Source organism: Rhamphochromis longiceps, linkage group LG6 (genome assembly GCF_057381845.1).
Source record: "Rhamphochromis longiceps isolate RC_006_pf linkage group LG6, R_longiceps_female_GT1.1, whole genome shotgun sequence".
Lineage (NCBI taxonomy): Eukaryota > Metazoa > Chordata > Actinopteri > Cichliformes > Cichlidae > Rhamphochromis > Rhamphochromis longiceps.
The window spans coordinates 25,021,040-25,037,223 of NC_140562.1; the positions used below are offsets into that span (position 1 = coordinate 25,021,040).

The 16,184-nt window shown below is 38.1% G+C and overlaps 1 protein-coding gene across 1 annotated transcript in view; it reads right to left on the reverse strand.

Annotated features, from left to right (window-relative positions):
• Positions 1-266: 266 nt before the first annotated feature.
• The window catches only part of mettl14 (methyltransferase 14, N6-adenosine-methyltransferase non-catalytic subunit), a 19,762-nt gene continuing 3,844 nt past the window's right edge, over positions 267-16,184 (reverse strand). The window contains exons 4-11 of the mRNA XM_085409846.1: positions 12,712-12,789; positions 7,515-7,602; positions 7,349-7,439; positions 6,194-6,335; positions 5,639-5,731; positions 1,299-1,415; positions 946-1,156; positions 267-792 (exon numbers count right to left, since the gene is read on the reverse strand). Coding sequence (XP_085265972.1) covers positions 485-792; positions 946-1,156; positions 1,299-1,415; positions 5,639-5,731; positions 6,194-6,335; positions 7,349-7,439; positions 7,515-7,602; positions 12,712-12,789 — 1,128 coding nt within the window. The 3' untranslated portion in view covers positions 267-484. The remainder of the gene's footprint in view (positions 793-945; positions 1,157-1,298; positions 1,416-5,638; positions 5,732-6,193; positions 6,336-7,348; positions 7,440-7,514; positions 7,603-12,711; positions 12,790-16,184) is intronic.

Here is a 16,184-nt window from a genome sequence, read left to right on the forward strand (position 1 = left end):
TTTGAAGTTCATATACTGTGACCGAGTCTTACATTTTTTTGAGAAGTGTACAATTGGATTATCGTGGCCCATATAATAATAATAATGATGATAATAATAATAATAATAATAAGGAAGTTTACTGTTATCCTATCTTTCATCAACAATAACTGTTTGTTTTAATTCCCACTTACTTTCAATAACCTGTCTAAATATGAAACCCTGATCATCTGTATGAGTACATATACATTCATCTCCAAATACAAAAATCAATATGCAAACAGAAGTGGTGAAAATCTATTTTATTCAGGAAACTCCTATTCAATCTAACGTATATCCATGAAAAATATAAAGAAATTAAAATGATTAAAAAAGTAACCACACTGGCAAACTTCTCAACTTTTTCCATCTAAATCATTTACATACAAAAATGAGTTACGGATAAATCTTCAGACAAAACAAATGGAAGTTCCCACTATAGTGTGGATGGCATTAGTTCTTTACTCTACCGAGGTGGAAAGCCTCTATGTGGCCCTCCCCTACCCCTGAACCCTCCCCTGTCTCCACGGAAATTTGGTCGGTTTCTTTCTCGACCTCTGTCTCCCCCTCTTCCAGCATTTGGCCCACCACGCCCCCCTCTGGGTGGTCCGCCACCACGGTCCGACTTAAGTTTAACAGGGGGAGACTTGGGCCGGAGCCTCTCTATTTCTTCAGTGCAGCCAGACAGATGGCAGTTAGGTAAACCAAAATGTGCAGCGTAGGTTTCTGGGTTAAAGTTGGTGTTTGTCAAAGTAGGACCCACTGTCAGCCAGCCTAGAATGAGAGTGGAAAAAACGAAACAATATGTGTAATGACAAACAAGAACGAAAGACAGAGAAATTGAATTGAAAATAAGTAAATAAAATGTTGTTGTCAACTAATTTTAAGTCAACATATTTTCCAAAGAAAAGCACATATCCATCGTACCTGGTCTGATGGTAGAGTCTCTTCCAAACAGGTGCAACCTTCTGCGGCCCAAACAGAAGTGCTCAATGATGTGGAAGATCTCCACAGGCTTCTCTACATTTCCCATCTCAGGCTCTTCAGTGATGATCAAGTCAATGTCTACATTGGCATGGATGAAGTCTCCATCAGAACTCCTACGCACTGTTCCTTTGATTCCCATTAGGCAATGTTCCTGGAAGGATTGTGTTGTTTGTCATCATGCATCATACTATACAATTAATCCCACAATTTACATCAATAATATACCAAATGTGTGTGTGTGTGTGTGTGTGTGTGTGTGTGTGTGTGTGTGTGTGTGTGTGTGTACAAAATACCTTGGTCCTTTGGAATACTGCTTTTGGATCCAGTGCCTTGGTTTTTCCTGGGTTATTCTTGTTGGTCTTAATCCAGCAGATATCCTCACACCTCCTAAAGCCCCACTTCCTCAAACACTGAAAAAGAAGAAATAAACGGTAGGTATTATGACATCCCAATGTATTGTACAGACTGAACAAGCATTGCATTTAAAGCTGTTTAACTGAAAATAAATAACCTTTACTGTAGGCTAGGTCAATGGGTAACTCGTATATAATGTAACTTCAACTGCAAATCGTTATCTATATAAGAAAGCATATTTCTGGACTTCCTAAAGTTAGGCTCAGTTAATAATAATGGATTGCATTTATATAGCGCTTTTCAAGACCCTCAAAGCACTTTACAATGCCACTATTCATTCACAGACTGGTGGAGGCAAACCACAGTTGTAGCCACAGCTGCCCTGGGGCAGACTGACAGAAGCGAGGCTGCCATATCGCGCCATCGGCCCCTCTGGCCAACACCAGTAGGCGGTAGGTGAAGTGTCTTGCCCAAGGACACAACGACCAAGACTGTCCAAGCCGGAGCTCGAACCGCCAACCTTGCGATTACAAGACAAACTGCCAACTCTTGAGCCATGATCGCCCCTACCAAAGTTACCACAAACTAGCAGTCACACGAAAAAGACAAAAAAAGGAAACTGAAAGAAAAGAGAGCATGTGATCACTATTTAACCAGTGAGGATGAAACTTCGGCTACGTTCACACTGCAGGTCTTAATGCTCAATTCCGATTTTTTGATCGAATCTGATTTTTTTGACTGCTTGTTCACACTACAAATAAAATGTGACAGCGAACGCGCTCTAGTGTCAGGGCTCGCAAAATTTCAAAATCCCTGGTAGCCCTTCAGTCAGGGACTCTTCAGTTTTTTGTAGCCCAAAATAAATTTAAGTAGTCCGAATAAAAAAGAGAGCAATTTTTTTGATTGATGTTTTGTTTCCTGTTTTGTGTCCTTTACAATATTATACATTAAAGTATAATATTGTAACGGAAAAAAAACATTAATCAAAAAATTGTTGAAACACAAATTACAACATTGTATAAAAATTACAATCATCAACCCAAATACTTGGTTCTAATTGAACAGAAATTTCTATGAACTTGTAAGAACTGTAGGACATGAATCAGTCTGTGTCAGATCCTGAATTTGAAATTTCCACTGAAGTCACGAGTAAGAGACAAGTGGAACCAAGCTCTAGGACATTTGCTTTTTGAAGTTTGCAAAGACTGCTAAATTGTGCCAGTGGTAGTTCACTCTTTGCAACATAGTACGCTGTTCTAAACAGGTTTTTCAGGTTTATTTTTAGTATATTATTTGCAATTGGTGTTTGTTCTGGGAAAGATATTGCAGACTGAGCAATAATGCATTTCTTGCATTTCTCATGGGTTCTAATGGGGGCCTTTCTTAAAATGACTGGTCCCAGTAACAAAGGCGCTTGTCGACTCAGAAATCGAGAGAAAACCAACAACACACCCGGCAGAACATCATGTTATTTACACGGGTGCACATAAGTGGTCCGCATGTGCGCATTCGCTGTCAAAATAAAAGACGCGCACCAGATAAGAAGTTGCAACGCGCGTTTGCGTCCATATAAAAAGCACTGTTTTTGTCCGCTAGAGTGGGATTTTCACGGCACATTCTGCACCACATCTCTGTGCGTTCATCATTTGTTTGAAGCCAGCTCACCTCCTGCAACCACTTTTCCGAGAATAAGCGCTTCTTTTGCGGTTCGGACTCCTTCTGACATTTGTTTGGAGGTGGAGGAAAACCAAAGTAATTGCTTAAAGGAGCTTCTTCAACATCTTTAAGAGTTCTAAACAAATGTCTGTCCACCTCCAGAAAATCTTATGTACGCAAACGCGCGTTGCAACTTCTTATCTTGTGCGTGTTTTTTATTTTGACAGCGAATGCGCACCTGCACACCACTTATGTGCAGCCCTGGTTATTTAGCTCGTCATATTGCAGCCACAGAAATTCTTTTGTCCATGAAACCATAAAGCTGCACTTTCTTTTTGCCTTATAGTCTGATTTGTCATAACTTTTCCGTTTTGTGGTAAGCTTTTCTTTGGCTGTCACTTCTTCACCCTGACCTGTCTTATTTGGCTCAGCAGAACTAAAATATATATCCTGCTGCTTTTACACACGCACTCACATAAGCTCAGCGATTCTCTGCGTGATCAACCTCTCACATGTTTAAGTTGCCGGAGATTTCACTTGTCATGTTTGCATAGTAAGCTAACGATTGATAAGACGATGTCAGAGAAATTGGTGCGCAAATGATCGTCACTCACCAATCAGTGCTGTCGCTCTCTATACACAGTTCGCGCGATTGCAAAGTGAAAGCAAAAAACAAGCGCAAATTCAAACGCGATTTCAATATGTCACATATTGACAGTGGCTCACCGATGCCAATGACATAATTACCCAGCTACATTTCCGAAAGAATGCAAAAGCATTGACATATATTTTTCCTTCCTACGATAGCCCGACGGGCAGGGCAGAGATAGATTTTGCTAGCCTGACTGGAAAAATCACTAGCCCGACGTCCCGGGGCTAGTGATTTTGCGAGCCCTGAGTGTGAACGCTCAAAGTGTCCCGCATGCACAAAAGAAGACGTCACACACAACGAGCTCTGTTTAGACCCAGATCAAACAGTGTTTGACTGATGGCCGTTAATATGAAGACTTGTTTCGGACTTTACGTTTCCCAATTTTGCTTTAAGTTATTTTGTTATTTACACATAATAATTGTCCTTATTGCTGTTTTAGAGGAGCGCTGCTTCAGAGGATAGTTGCAGATTTCTGTCAGAATCTGCAGATTATACAGTACAAATAAAATGTTCATGTTTCTCCAACGTTGTCTTCCAAACAGTTTCACTGGATGGCCAGCAAGCGTTTGCGATGTCTTCTTGGGAGCTGATAATTGGCGTCTGTCTTGTGTCAGTGACGTAAAAGACGGATTTAATGCGACATGACCATTCAAACAGCAGTCGCTTTCTAAAACATCAGATATGTATCGGACTCAGTACCACATACGAAAGTGACCCAGATCGGATTTGTGCCGTTCACACTGTCATACCATGATCGGATATGGGTCGCATAGGGTCAAAAAAGTCGGATTTGATGCGCTTTCGCCTGCAGTGTGAACGTAGCCTAAGAGGAATTTCCTCTTAACTTTGATACTATTCTGTGGCAATTTTATTTTTTTAGAAAGTGCAAATGTTGAGGTTCAAACATTCATTCCAAATCATTTTATGCTTATGTCAACGTGTGAACATATTTTTCTAAGGTCAGGACAGATCAGACTGTAAGTAATCTGTATTTAAAAACTGTAAAGCACATTTATGTCACAAGATTTATGTTGGTATGTGTTATATAATTTATTCTGAGTTTATTGGCAATCTACGATGTCCAGCGATAACTTTCTCGGTCTTTACACTGATGACAGGGAACTGTTCCTTAGATAGAGAACAGCTGGATTGCAATTTAACTGTTCGCCAAGATGGACATTTCTACAGATTAAAGAATTCTAGGAAGCGTTCTGTTATCAACTCAATGAATGAGGAAACGAAACTGAGTCATACAGATTAATAAAACCACAGGATAAGCTTGTTTTCTTTTTTCCAAATACAACATACCATTATAAAGCACCTTGAGGCAACTGTTGTTATGATTTGGTGCTGTACATATACAATTGAATTGAATTGAATTAAATTAAATTCCTTCTCTCTTTCTTCCTGTACCTATCCTTCTAGATGGGAAAACCAACAGACCTCCCCTCATCTCTTGATTAACTCAGATTTTCCCTAAACCTGCTTTCTAGAACAGGGTCATGATATCAATAAATTTTCATTTCTCCAACTGTCCAAGAAAAATAACATCGACATAAACATTTTTAAGTTCAAAGCAAAAGTAGATATATTCTCCCCTAAAACTCATAAGTCAGACTTAGATTAATGTATCTCTATAAAATTATTACATAACCTAATTAATTAAAATTCACTTTCCTGATGTCTAACTCGGGGATAAGAAGCATGCTGAATTAGGTTCTGAGCAACTGAAAATATGTCAATCCTTAATATGGTAAACTGGGAACCAGTAAATCAAATTATTATCTACTAAATTCTGGACAATTGTGGATTTTTTTGGTAGTAGGGTGTGTATTTTTTTTTTGTTGTTTAGCCATAACATTAAAACCACTAACAGGTAAAGTGTCTAAAATTGATCAACCTGTTACAATGAGAAATTTTGGCTCACTCCAGGACTGAATGCTTTTTTTAATGAATAAAAAATTGCGTTACCATCCTGCCCAGGTCCAGTCCTTCACCAGAGCCACACCAGAGAAAGACAAAGGAACGTAGAGCAGATATCTCTTCTATCTCCAGTCTCATGAGCTATAATAGGAGAGTGAAGGGAATGGAAAGAGGAATAAGCGTAAATGAGAAGAACACTCCATGCTGAGTAAGTAACTACTACTTACTTAACTCTTCTTTTCTAGCTCATAGGCTACCTTTGCATAAAAAAAAAACCTGCAGGAGATAAAGCCATTCCTTTTTTTCAGTCCTGTCTGGCAGCTTTTGCAATCAGAATTATGACACATTTTAACAGACTTTCACATCAGCAGATAAACAGTGCCATTTGGGATGCTGGCTGTTTTACAGGTCCAAACTGTTTGCTGTCCTTGGAGTCATGTTTCAAACCAACCCCTACCTCACCTTCACACATAAGATAATAACTTCTGTAGCTTATTTATTTTAGTTTTGTAGTGTTTTTTAAAAACAGTAAGAGTTTTCAGTATTTAATTACATGCTAGTCTAAACCAGTAAATGCAAACCAGTCAGAAATAGTATACATACATCATCCCAGGTCCAGAAGCGTTCAGTGTGGCTTATGCCTGATTCTCTGTAGTATTCCTCTAGAGGAGGTTCAAGCAAAATCACATCGAATTTGCACTTCAAATCCTTCAGGTCAAAGTGCTCTGGGTCTGCCTGGAGGTACCTAAACACACAGACAAACGTACCGAACTTGAAATGGTCAGTGACTACTTTACAGTGCATCTGGAACGTATTCACGGTGCTTCGCTTGTTCCATATCTTATTACACACTTTTTACAGCTTTTTCCAAAATTGATTACATTTATTTTTACCTCAAATTCAACAAACAATAAGCCAGTGTCAAAGTAAAGAAAAAAAAGTTTATTTGAAACTCTTGCAAAGTTAATAAAAATGTAAAACAAACAAACAAAAATATAACATGCATATAAGTATATACAGCCTTCACTTAATACTTTGTTAAAACCCGCTTGGCAGCATTTACAGCCTCCAAGTAGGTTTTATTTTATGTATGAAGCTACAAGCTTGGTACATCTCTTTTTGGGCAATTTCTCCCATTTGCTTTCATAGAACTTCTCTCAGGTTGACGTGCGACCAACCTATGAAACGTCCTAGTGGTTCCAAACTTCGATGGAGGCCATTGTGCTCATCGTGATCTTCAACCCTGCAGAAATGTTTATGTACCCTTCACCAGATCCTGTCTCAGATGTCTACAGACAATTTCTTGGACTTCATGGCTTGGTTTGTGCTCTGACATGACCTATCAACTATGGGACCTTATATAGACAGGTGTGCCTTTCCAAAGCATGTTCCATCAACTGAATTTAGAAAAAGTGGACTCCAACCTTGTTGTAGAAACATTTGTAAGATAATCAGTGAAAAGAAGATGCACCGGAGCTCAAATTTGAATGTGTTAGCAAAGGCTGTAAATACTTCTGTAGATGTTATATTTTTGTTGTATTTTATTTTACTATATACATAAGAAAAACTTTTAAAAAATCAAATCAAATTAAGGGATTTTGGGGTGAAAAATTAATTTTATCCCTTTTAAAATAAGGCTGTAACATGACAAAAGGCGGAATAAGTAAAGTGCTGTGAACACATTCCAGATGGACTGTAATTCAAGCATAAATTAATTGCACTCATAATCAGATAAACATTAGTATTCATTTAGCATACATGGGAGGGGTGTTGGTAGTGGCGATGAGTTCGTCCTTCAGTCTGATCAACTCTCGAAGTTTAGGGTATTCTTCAAATCGGTCGGCCAAGCCTTTACAACAGGCGACACAGAGGTCAGACTCACATACATGAATATGAAACAATCAAATAGCAAGCACACACTTACCAACATCTCTGATGAAGTTCTGTGGCCTATGCCCAGTGTCCACAAAATGCTGGCAGTAGTCATTGTGAGGATTCAATGACTGGGTACCCTGAGAATGAAAGAAAATTGCCATATAAAGACAAACCACATGTGAACCTGTGTTTTATCATACCTTTAATATGTGCCATTTTAAAATATTTAATATTTTTTTTATAGCACATATTTTTCTTCATCCTGATTGGATGTAGATCATTGACAATCTTGTGCGTTTTGCACTGTCAAAGGCCCCTGAGGTAGCAATCAAAAGGCAGAGGATGATGCTAACCATTGCACAAAAAGTTGGACTTCTGGACATGCTGAAGGAAGGCAGAAATTACCGTATTTTTCGGACCACAAGGCACACCGGATTATAAGATACATTAAGCAAAACAAAACAGTCAGATAAGTCAAACTTTACTCAACTCATTCTTCTTGCTTCCTCTACTTCCATACCATTGATTCATTAATGTTGACTTCTCTCGCAGCTGCTCTATTCCCATGTTCTGGACCCTGAACATGAACCCCTGAAAACAGGGTTTGATCTTTGGTTTCATTCTATAATACTGGACTTATTTTTCTATGAAGGTTTGAACTTTGAGAGTGTTTAAACAAGAGAGAAAAGTGTGAAAAGTTCACGCCTGTCTGAGAAAAGTGTATAAAGCCTTAAAACATCTATAATAATTGTAAATAATAATTGTAAATAATAAAGCTGACTACTTTGCGGATTTCACTTATTGTGGGCTATTTTTAGAATGTAACTCCCGTGATAAACGAGGGACCACTGTATTACAAAAATATAAAATTTATGGAATGTGATAAAATGTGGAATCATATGTAAATATCAACACTTCACCGAGTTCTTTTGATTCCTCAGAGTCATCCAATGGAAGACAAAACACTGCTCAGTAGACCATTTAACACTTTATTACTTCTAGAAGGGAGATGCGTCCTGCATGACACGCTGCCGCGGATCTCAAAATGGCGGTGTGCTCCTAACAGTTTTATTACAGAAGCTCTCTCATTCTAGTCTAAACAACAGTGTCTCAGTAACTTTCCACTAGAGATGGTGCTCTCTTATCTGCATTTTCCCAGGCAAGCATGAGCGGGAGTCTGCAGCTTTCCACTCCCCAAGGACACATGGTCTAATGCCTTTATTTTTCAGGGCTGTGTCCACTTAATACTACACTATATAACTTTATAACACTTATTAATAAAAAAAGCATAGCAGTATTGAGGCACTGCAAATTATTTAATTCCAACACATATTAGGAACAAACTGTGAAAACATGAATAATCCTGTTCATATATCCCTTGCTTGCCAGAGCTGATTTTTGTTTGTAACAGTGAGACTACTCACTGATTTTATTACACTCTTAAATCCTACTACTTATTCCTGCGTCTTTTGTGATAGTCGACGTAATCATGACTAGTCGACTAATTGTGGCAGCCCTAATTTAAATATAAGAGTACTTAAACAGCATAAATGTTTACAGTGCAAGTAGTATAGTGTTACAATAGAAACTGGCACTGAATGAATAATTTAATTAGTTAGAAAACATTCCACAGACTATCCTCAGTCCAAGTCAAATGCTCATGCTGGCAAACAAAACTGACACTTCTGGTTTGGCAACACCTGCCAGAATAAAACTTGTTTATCTTACATATGCTTGGCTGCTGATTACTTAAGAAGCAACTAAAAATGATAGCGTTATAATTCTTCCTTCACTACTTGTTTTTTTCCCTTCTCTTTCAAGTTAACCCGTTGTCACATTGGTTGCACTAAATCTTCTGGGTAAAATCTAGGTTAGCATCACCAAAGCAATTTGAAATGAAAAAAAAATCAGTGCCTTTAAATTTAAAAATCTTTTACATATCATGTTACACAGGGCTCACAAAATGGCTAGCCCGACATCCCGGGACTAGCGATTTTTCCAGTCGGGCTAGCAAAAATCTATCTCTGCCCCGCCCGTTGGGCTATCGTAGGAAGGAAAAATATATGTCAATGCTTTTGCATTCTTTCGGAAATGTAGCTGGGTAAATTTTAGTTGGGTATATATTTTATAGTTCTGTATATTTTAGTTCTGCTGAGCCAAATAAGACAGGTCAGGGTGAAGAAGTGACAGCCAAAGAAAAGCTTACCACAAAACGGAAAAGTTATGACAAATCAGACTACGAGGCAAAAAGAAATTGCAGCTTTATAGTTTCATGGACAAAAGAATTTCTGTGGCTGCAATATGACGAGCTATATAACCGGGGCTGCACATAAGTGGTCTGCAGGTGCGCATTCGCTGTCAAAATAAAAAACGCGCACAAGATAAGAAGTTGCAACGCGCGTTTGCATACATAAGATTTTCTGGAGGTGGACAGACATTTGTTTAGAACTCTTAAAGATGTCGAAGAAGCTCCTTTAAGCAATTGCTTTGGTGTTCCTCCACCTCCAAACAAATGTCAGAAGGAGTCCGAACCACAAAAGAAGCGCGTATTCTCGGAAAAGTGGTTGCAGGAGGTGAGCTGGCTTCAAACAAATGATGAACGCACAGAGATGTGGTGCGGAATGTGCCGTGAAAATCCCACTCTAGCGGACAAAAACAGTGCTTTTTATATGGACGCAAACACGCGTTGCAACTTCTTATCTGGTGCGCGTCTTTTATTTTGACAGCGAATGCGCACATGCGGACCACTTATGTGCACCCGTGTAAATAACATAATGTTGTGCCGGGTGTGTTGTTGGTTTTCTCTCGATTTCTGAGTCGACAAGCGCCTTTGTTACTGGGACCAGTCATTTTAAGAAAGGCCCCCATTAGAACCCATGAGAAGTGCAAGAAATGCATTATTGCTCAGTCTGCAATATCTTTCCCAGAACAAACACCAATTGCAAATAATATACTAAAAATAAACCTGAAAAATCTGTTTAGAACAGCGTACTATGTTGCAAAGAGTGAACTACCACTGGCACAATTTAGCAGTCTTTGCAAACTTCAAAAAGCAAATGTCCTAGATCTTGGTTCCACTTGTCTCTTACTCGTGACTTCAGTGGAAATTTCAAATTCAGGATCTGACACAGACTGATTCATGTCCTACACAGTTCTTACAAGTTCATAGAAATTTCTGTTCAATTAGAACCAAGTATTTGGGTTGATGATTGTAATTTTTATACAATGTTGTAATTTGTGTTTCAACAATTTTTTGATTAATGTTTTGTTTCCTTTACAATATTATACTTTAATGTATAATATTGTAAAGGACACAAAACAGGAAACAAAACATCAATCAAAAAAATTGCTCTCTTTTTTATTCGGACTGCTTAAATTTATTTTGGGGTACCAAAAACTGAAGAGTCCCTGACTGAAGGGCTACCAGGGATTTTTAAATTTTGCAAGCCCTGTTACAGCACAGTGAAGTTTCCTGTTAGAAGCATGGCAGTGGCAGCTTGACAGTCATTTCAATTAGTTTTCTAGATTATTACATTTATTGTTTTTATGTTCAGTCTCAACTGTTACGAAGATGATGTGCAGTTAATAAGTGCAATAAATATTTATATTGGAAAAGAAAATCGTGAGAGAATCGTGATCTCAATTCTAAGCAAAAAAAATTGTGATTCTCATTTTATACAAAATCGTGCAGCCCTAGTAAAAACTATAACTTTAATCTCAGCTAAACCGATTTACTCAGGAATAAATAAAACACTGAAAAAAACGAACAATAAAATTTTTAAGTTATCTAAGTGACTTATATATGATGTTTAACCTGAGTAGCAAAAGACAGCGGGGGGTTGAAAACGATTTGCCGGGAGTTTGCTGTTCTCGTCGGCTCTAGTGAGCTTTGAACCCCAGCTAGCTATCGAGCTGGTGGATAACAGACGTCTCCAAAAACGTCAGAGCGCTTTTGCAAATATGTGATGTCTTGATAAACCAAGCAGATATTTGAAGTTTGCACAGCTACATTCTTGCCTGAAAATAAGTTAAAAGTTTATTTTGTGACACAGAAAGAGTAATAATAGTAATATTAAAACTAATTAGCTGCTGCCATTGATGGAATTGGCTGGGCTGCGCTATGAATCCTGGGATAGGCTGGGCCACGAAGGATACACCCAACCCATCCTTCAAATCTGGGGAAATGAAGGACACATTTATCGGCCGCAGTTGCAGAAGTCATCGAATTTGGACAGCCTTCGTCGCATTGCTGTAACGTAACTGGCCTACAAATGCGGCCTCCAAAGGATGCAGCCTCTGAATTTGGACACAGCTATGATACCAGACACTGCTTCTTCTTCTTCTTCTTCGGGGTTTAACGGCAGCTGGCATCCTTGTACATGCAGTGCTGCCATCTTCTGTTTCAGTCCGTTATTACACTCTTAAATCCTATTACTTATTCCTGTGTCTTTTGGGATCTTACAAAGCTTCAAATGATGTGTCGACTATTAAATTAGTCGTCGACGATTTTGCTAGCCGTCATAATCGTGACTTGTCGACTAATCGTGGCAGCCCTATTGTGCAATAAGGTCAGATGCACTCCCTGGAAAAAGGTACACCCTTTTTTCTTGTGAAAATGCGACAAAATGTCATTGCTTGGAAGGAAGAAAAAAAAACAGACATACGGGCAAGTTTGGCATTTGATGTCAAGGAAAATAATACACTTTGTAAACCATGTGGAACAACTCTCACTGGTAAAAACACAACAAACTTTAACACTTTATATTTTAGTCAACTGAATCAACTTTCAATTCAGTCTACTAGAATTTTGTGATATTTGGTCAACTACAACTAGACCAAAACCAAATCCAAAATTTGCTGTCAAAATTAATAAGATGCCACACTGATACATTTAATCACCTCTGTGATGGCTCTGCTCAGGATATGTGTGTGTGTGTGTGTGTGTGTGTGTGTGTGTGTGTGTGTGTGTGTGTGTGTGTGTGTGTGTGTGTGTAAAATGCCCCAAAAAAGACAAATGTAGACAGAGAGCAGTGACTGAGACATCCTGCTGTGTTTTCACATCTGCTGAGTAATCTGTATCTCTAGGAAAGTCAAATTATAGTCCATTCAAAAATTTTCTTTTGCTTAAAGTTGCTGGATACTTTGTGTGGAAACAGGTTCTTAAAGTTGCTGGATACTTTGTGTGGAAACAGGTTTTGCAAGTCCATACAAAAGTGACTGTGAATGCGAAGAAAGAATTTCCCAACCTTAAGAAAAGTACTTGAGTCCTTGTACACCTCTTCATATGGGTTGGTTTCATCTGGTTGCTGCACTTCCAGCTCATCCTAAAACACAAACAGGCCCACATGTGCATGTGTGTACAAATGACCAATCAGGTTTACAATTATGACTATGACTAAGACATAGATTATGACTATGTTTAGCAGACGAATGCAGCTGAATGTAATTGCAAAATAAAGCAAGAGAACGGTTAACTATATCGTCAACTATAACAAATACCACCACTGTTTAATATGAAGAAAAAAACTAAGACACAAACGTACAAAAAACATTAAATCAGTTAGATGTTAATCAAAGAGTGAGATGGGACATTGTCAGCCTGCTAAATCTGTCCACATTTTCATATATTTGTTCTAATACATCTGAATCGATGCATTTCGCACTATAATAAAATACAACCCTAATTCCAAAAAAGTTGGGGCACTTTGGGAAATGTAAATAAAAGCAGAATGCAATGATTTGCAAATCTTATAACCCATGTTTTATTTACTGCAGAAACTGAGAAAATGAAATGTACCATTTTAAGAAAAAAAAAATTGCTCATTATGAATTTGATGGCAATAACACTTCCCAAAACCGCTGGAACAAGGCCATGTTTACAGACTTTGGGGCTGGAGCCTATCCCAGCTATCATATTTCGACGGCTCATTGCTGGGCCGACCATTTTGTTTAAATAAAATAGCAAAATGTCTCAATTTAAATATTTTACATGTTTTCTGTATTCTATTCGGTTCTATTGATTTGATTAATTAACACGCACAACATGCAAACTTCTCTGAAATTGTGATTGTAAATCTATACTTCACCTTACAATTCATTAACTTCAGTTATAATCTGTTAAAACCTTTAATGGGTTGTAGTTTTAATAATACTTGAAAGTATTAAATGGAAAAATGAACTAATACTTCCACCTTTTTCATAAGTCATTTGTATTTACGTCATTATAGTCACGCAAAAGAGCAAAGTCAAACTCTGGCTCAAAGACAACATTTACCAGACAAGATTTTAGTAGATTAGTTTTGTCCTCCAATCCAGACCTTTACAAGCCTTTGTGTCCAAGTCACACCACATTTCAAGGCACTCATGTATAGACGCTTGTAGAATAAGAGCCTTTATGTCAACACTAATGATGTCAGTGATAACTTTAACTATATTGTAAGATAGACACTTTTGAACATAGCTTTGCTGTAGGCTACACCACTTTATCACACATCAAACAATCGCCTTTCGCCACCGCAAAGGATTCTGGGAAGTAGCTAGCCGGTCGTCACGGCAAAGCTACGAGAGCGTCTCTCAGCATGGGCCCGAAAAAAGTTCTGTCAGCCGAGGAAGGAGACGATATTAAGAAGTCGCTGGAGTTTATGACAGAGGAGATTTCTACTGTCAAACTGCAGCAGAAAGCCATCCTGGACCTGGTCGAGGAAGTTAAGGCTCTCCGCATCCAGAACGCCGAGAAGGATCGGCGGCTGGCGTACCTGGAGAACAGAGTGGCGGATTTGGAGCAGTACACCCGGATGAACGATGTTATCATCACGGGGCTTCGCATCAAACCCCGGTCATACGCCCGGGCGGTCGCCACTGACAATGTAGGAGGGCCAGGAGAGGAAGATGTCAACTCCACGGAGCATCAAGTGGTTACCTTTCTACGGTCCAAAGGTGTGGAAGTGGATTATAACAACATTGAGGCTTGCCACCCTCTACCCCGAAAAAATGACAGTAACAAACCAGCCATCATTGTGAGATTTGCAAACAGAAAACAGAAAACAGCACTGTTAAAACAAGGAAGGAAACTGAAAGGATCCGATGTCTTCATGAACGAACATCTGATAAAAAGAAATGCGGACATTGCCAGGAAAGCACGTTACTTGAAGAAACAGGGAAAAATTCAAAATACATGGACCACCAACTGCAAAGTATTCATTAAACTCAATGGAACACCGGAACAAGCCAAAGTGTTGGTCATCAGAAATATGGAAGAGCTGGACAAATACTGAGGTCAACTTACTCTGGAGGTATGAATACACATGTGACGTGACACACAACACAACACATGGCACAGTCCAAAAGAACTTCATCTGCATCCGGCAACAATATCAACATGACTCATTGGAATTCTCTTTATGATAATCTGGAACTGAGAACATTTCGATACACAGACCATAATGTTCTAGACTTAGAAAAGGATATAGACCCGGAAAATAATTTCTTCTACAACATCAGCTGTAACTGCTGCTACTTCACTGATGAACAGTTTAAGCACACCATCAACACGGAAAATAAATTATCAATAATCCATTTTAATAGCAGAAGTCTGTATGCCAACTTCAACAATATAAAGGAATATCTAAATGAGTTGACAAATCCATTTGGAATTATTGCCATTTCTGAAACATGGATCAATGCGGAGAAAGGAATGGACTTTGGACTGGAGGGATATGAAGTGAATTTTGTAAATAGAAGGAACAAGAGTGGAGGGGGAGTAGCTGTGTATGTGGATAAAAACCTAAACTACAAGGTGGTAGAAAGTATGACAACTGTAATTGATAATTTACTAGAATGTATAACAATTGAAATTTATAAGGAAAAAGAAAAAAATGTAATAATTAGCTGTATATATAGAACACCTGGCTCTAGTATTCAAGTATTTAATGACTTCATAGAGGAAATATTCTCTAAAACAAATCAAAAAGTTATGTTTATCTGTGGTGATTTTAATATTGACCTGTTGAATCCAAAAAAGCATAAAATGACCGACGAATTCCTAAACACTATGTACAGTTTGAGTTTACATCCTAAAATAACCAGGCCTAGCAGAATTACACCACATTGTGCCACCTTACTTGACAATATTTTCACTAACAATATGGAAAACAACATTGTGAGCGGAATATTAATTAATGACATCAGTGATCACCTACCAGTTTTTGCAGTTTATGACACTAATTATAAGAAAAATCAGCATGAAGAACAACTGAGATACAGACGTGTAAGGACAGAAGAAACTATGACTGCATTTAAGAACGATCTATTAAATCAGGACTGGGACAAGGTGTACAAAGAAGCTGATATTGATATTGCATATGGCATATTTTTAAGAATATTCATGGAGTTGTACGATAAAAACTGTCCAACAATAAAATACAACAGAAAGCACAAATATTCAGATAGACCATGGCTCACTAAGGGTTTACAAAATGCATGTAAAAAGAAAAATACACTCTATAGGGAATACCTAAAACAAAGAACAAAAGAAGCTGAAAATAAATATAAAAAATACAAAAATAAGTTGACCAATATTATACGTGTATGTAGAAAGGAGTATTATAGTAAAATATTGAACAACAATAAACATAATATGAAAGGAATATGGGATGTTTTAAACGGTATCATTAAAAATAATTCTGGACAACAAAGTTATCCACAATACTTTATCGATAAT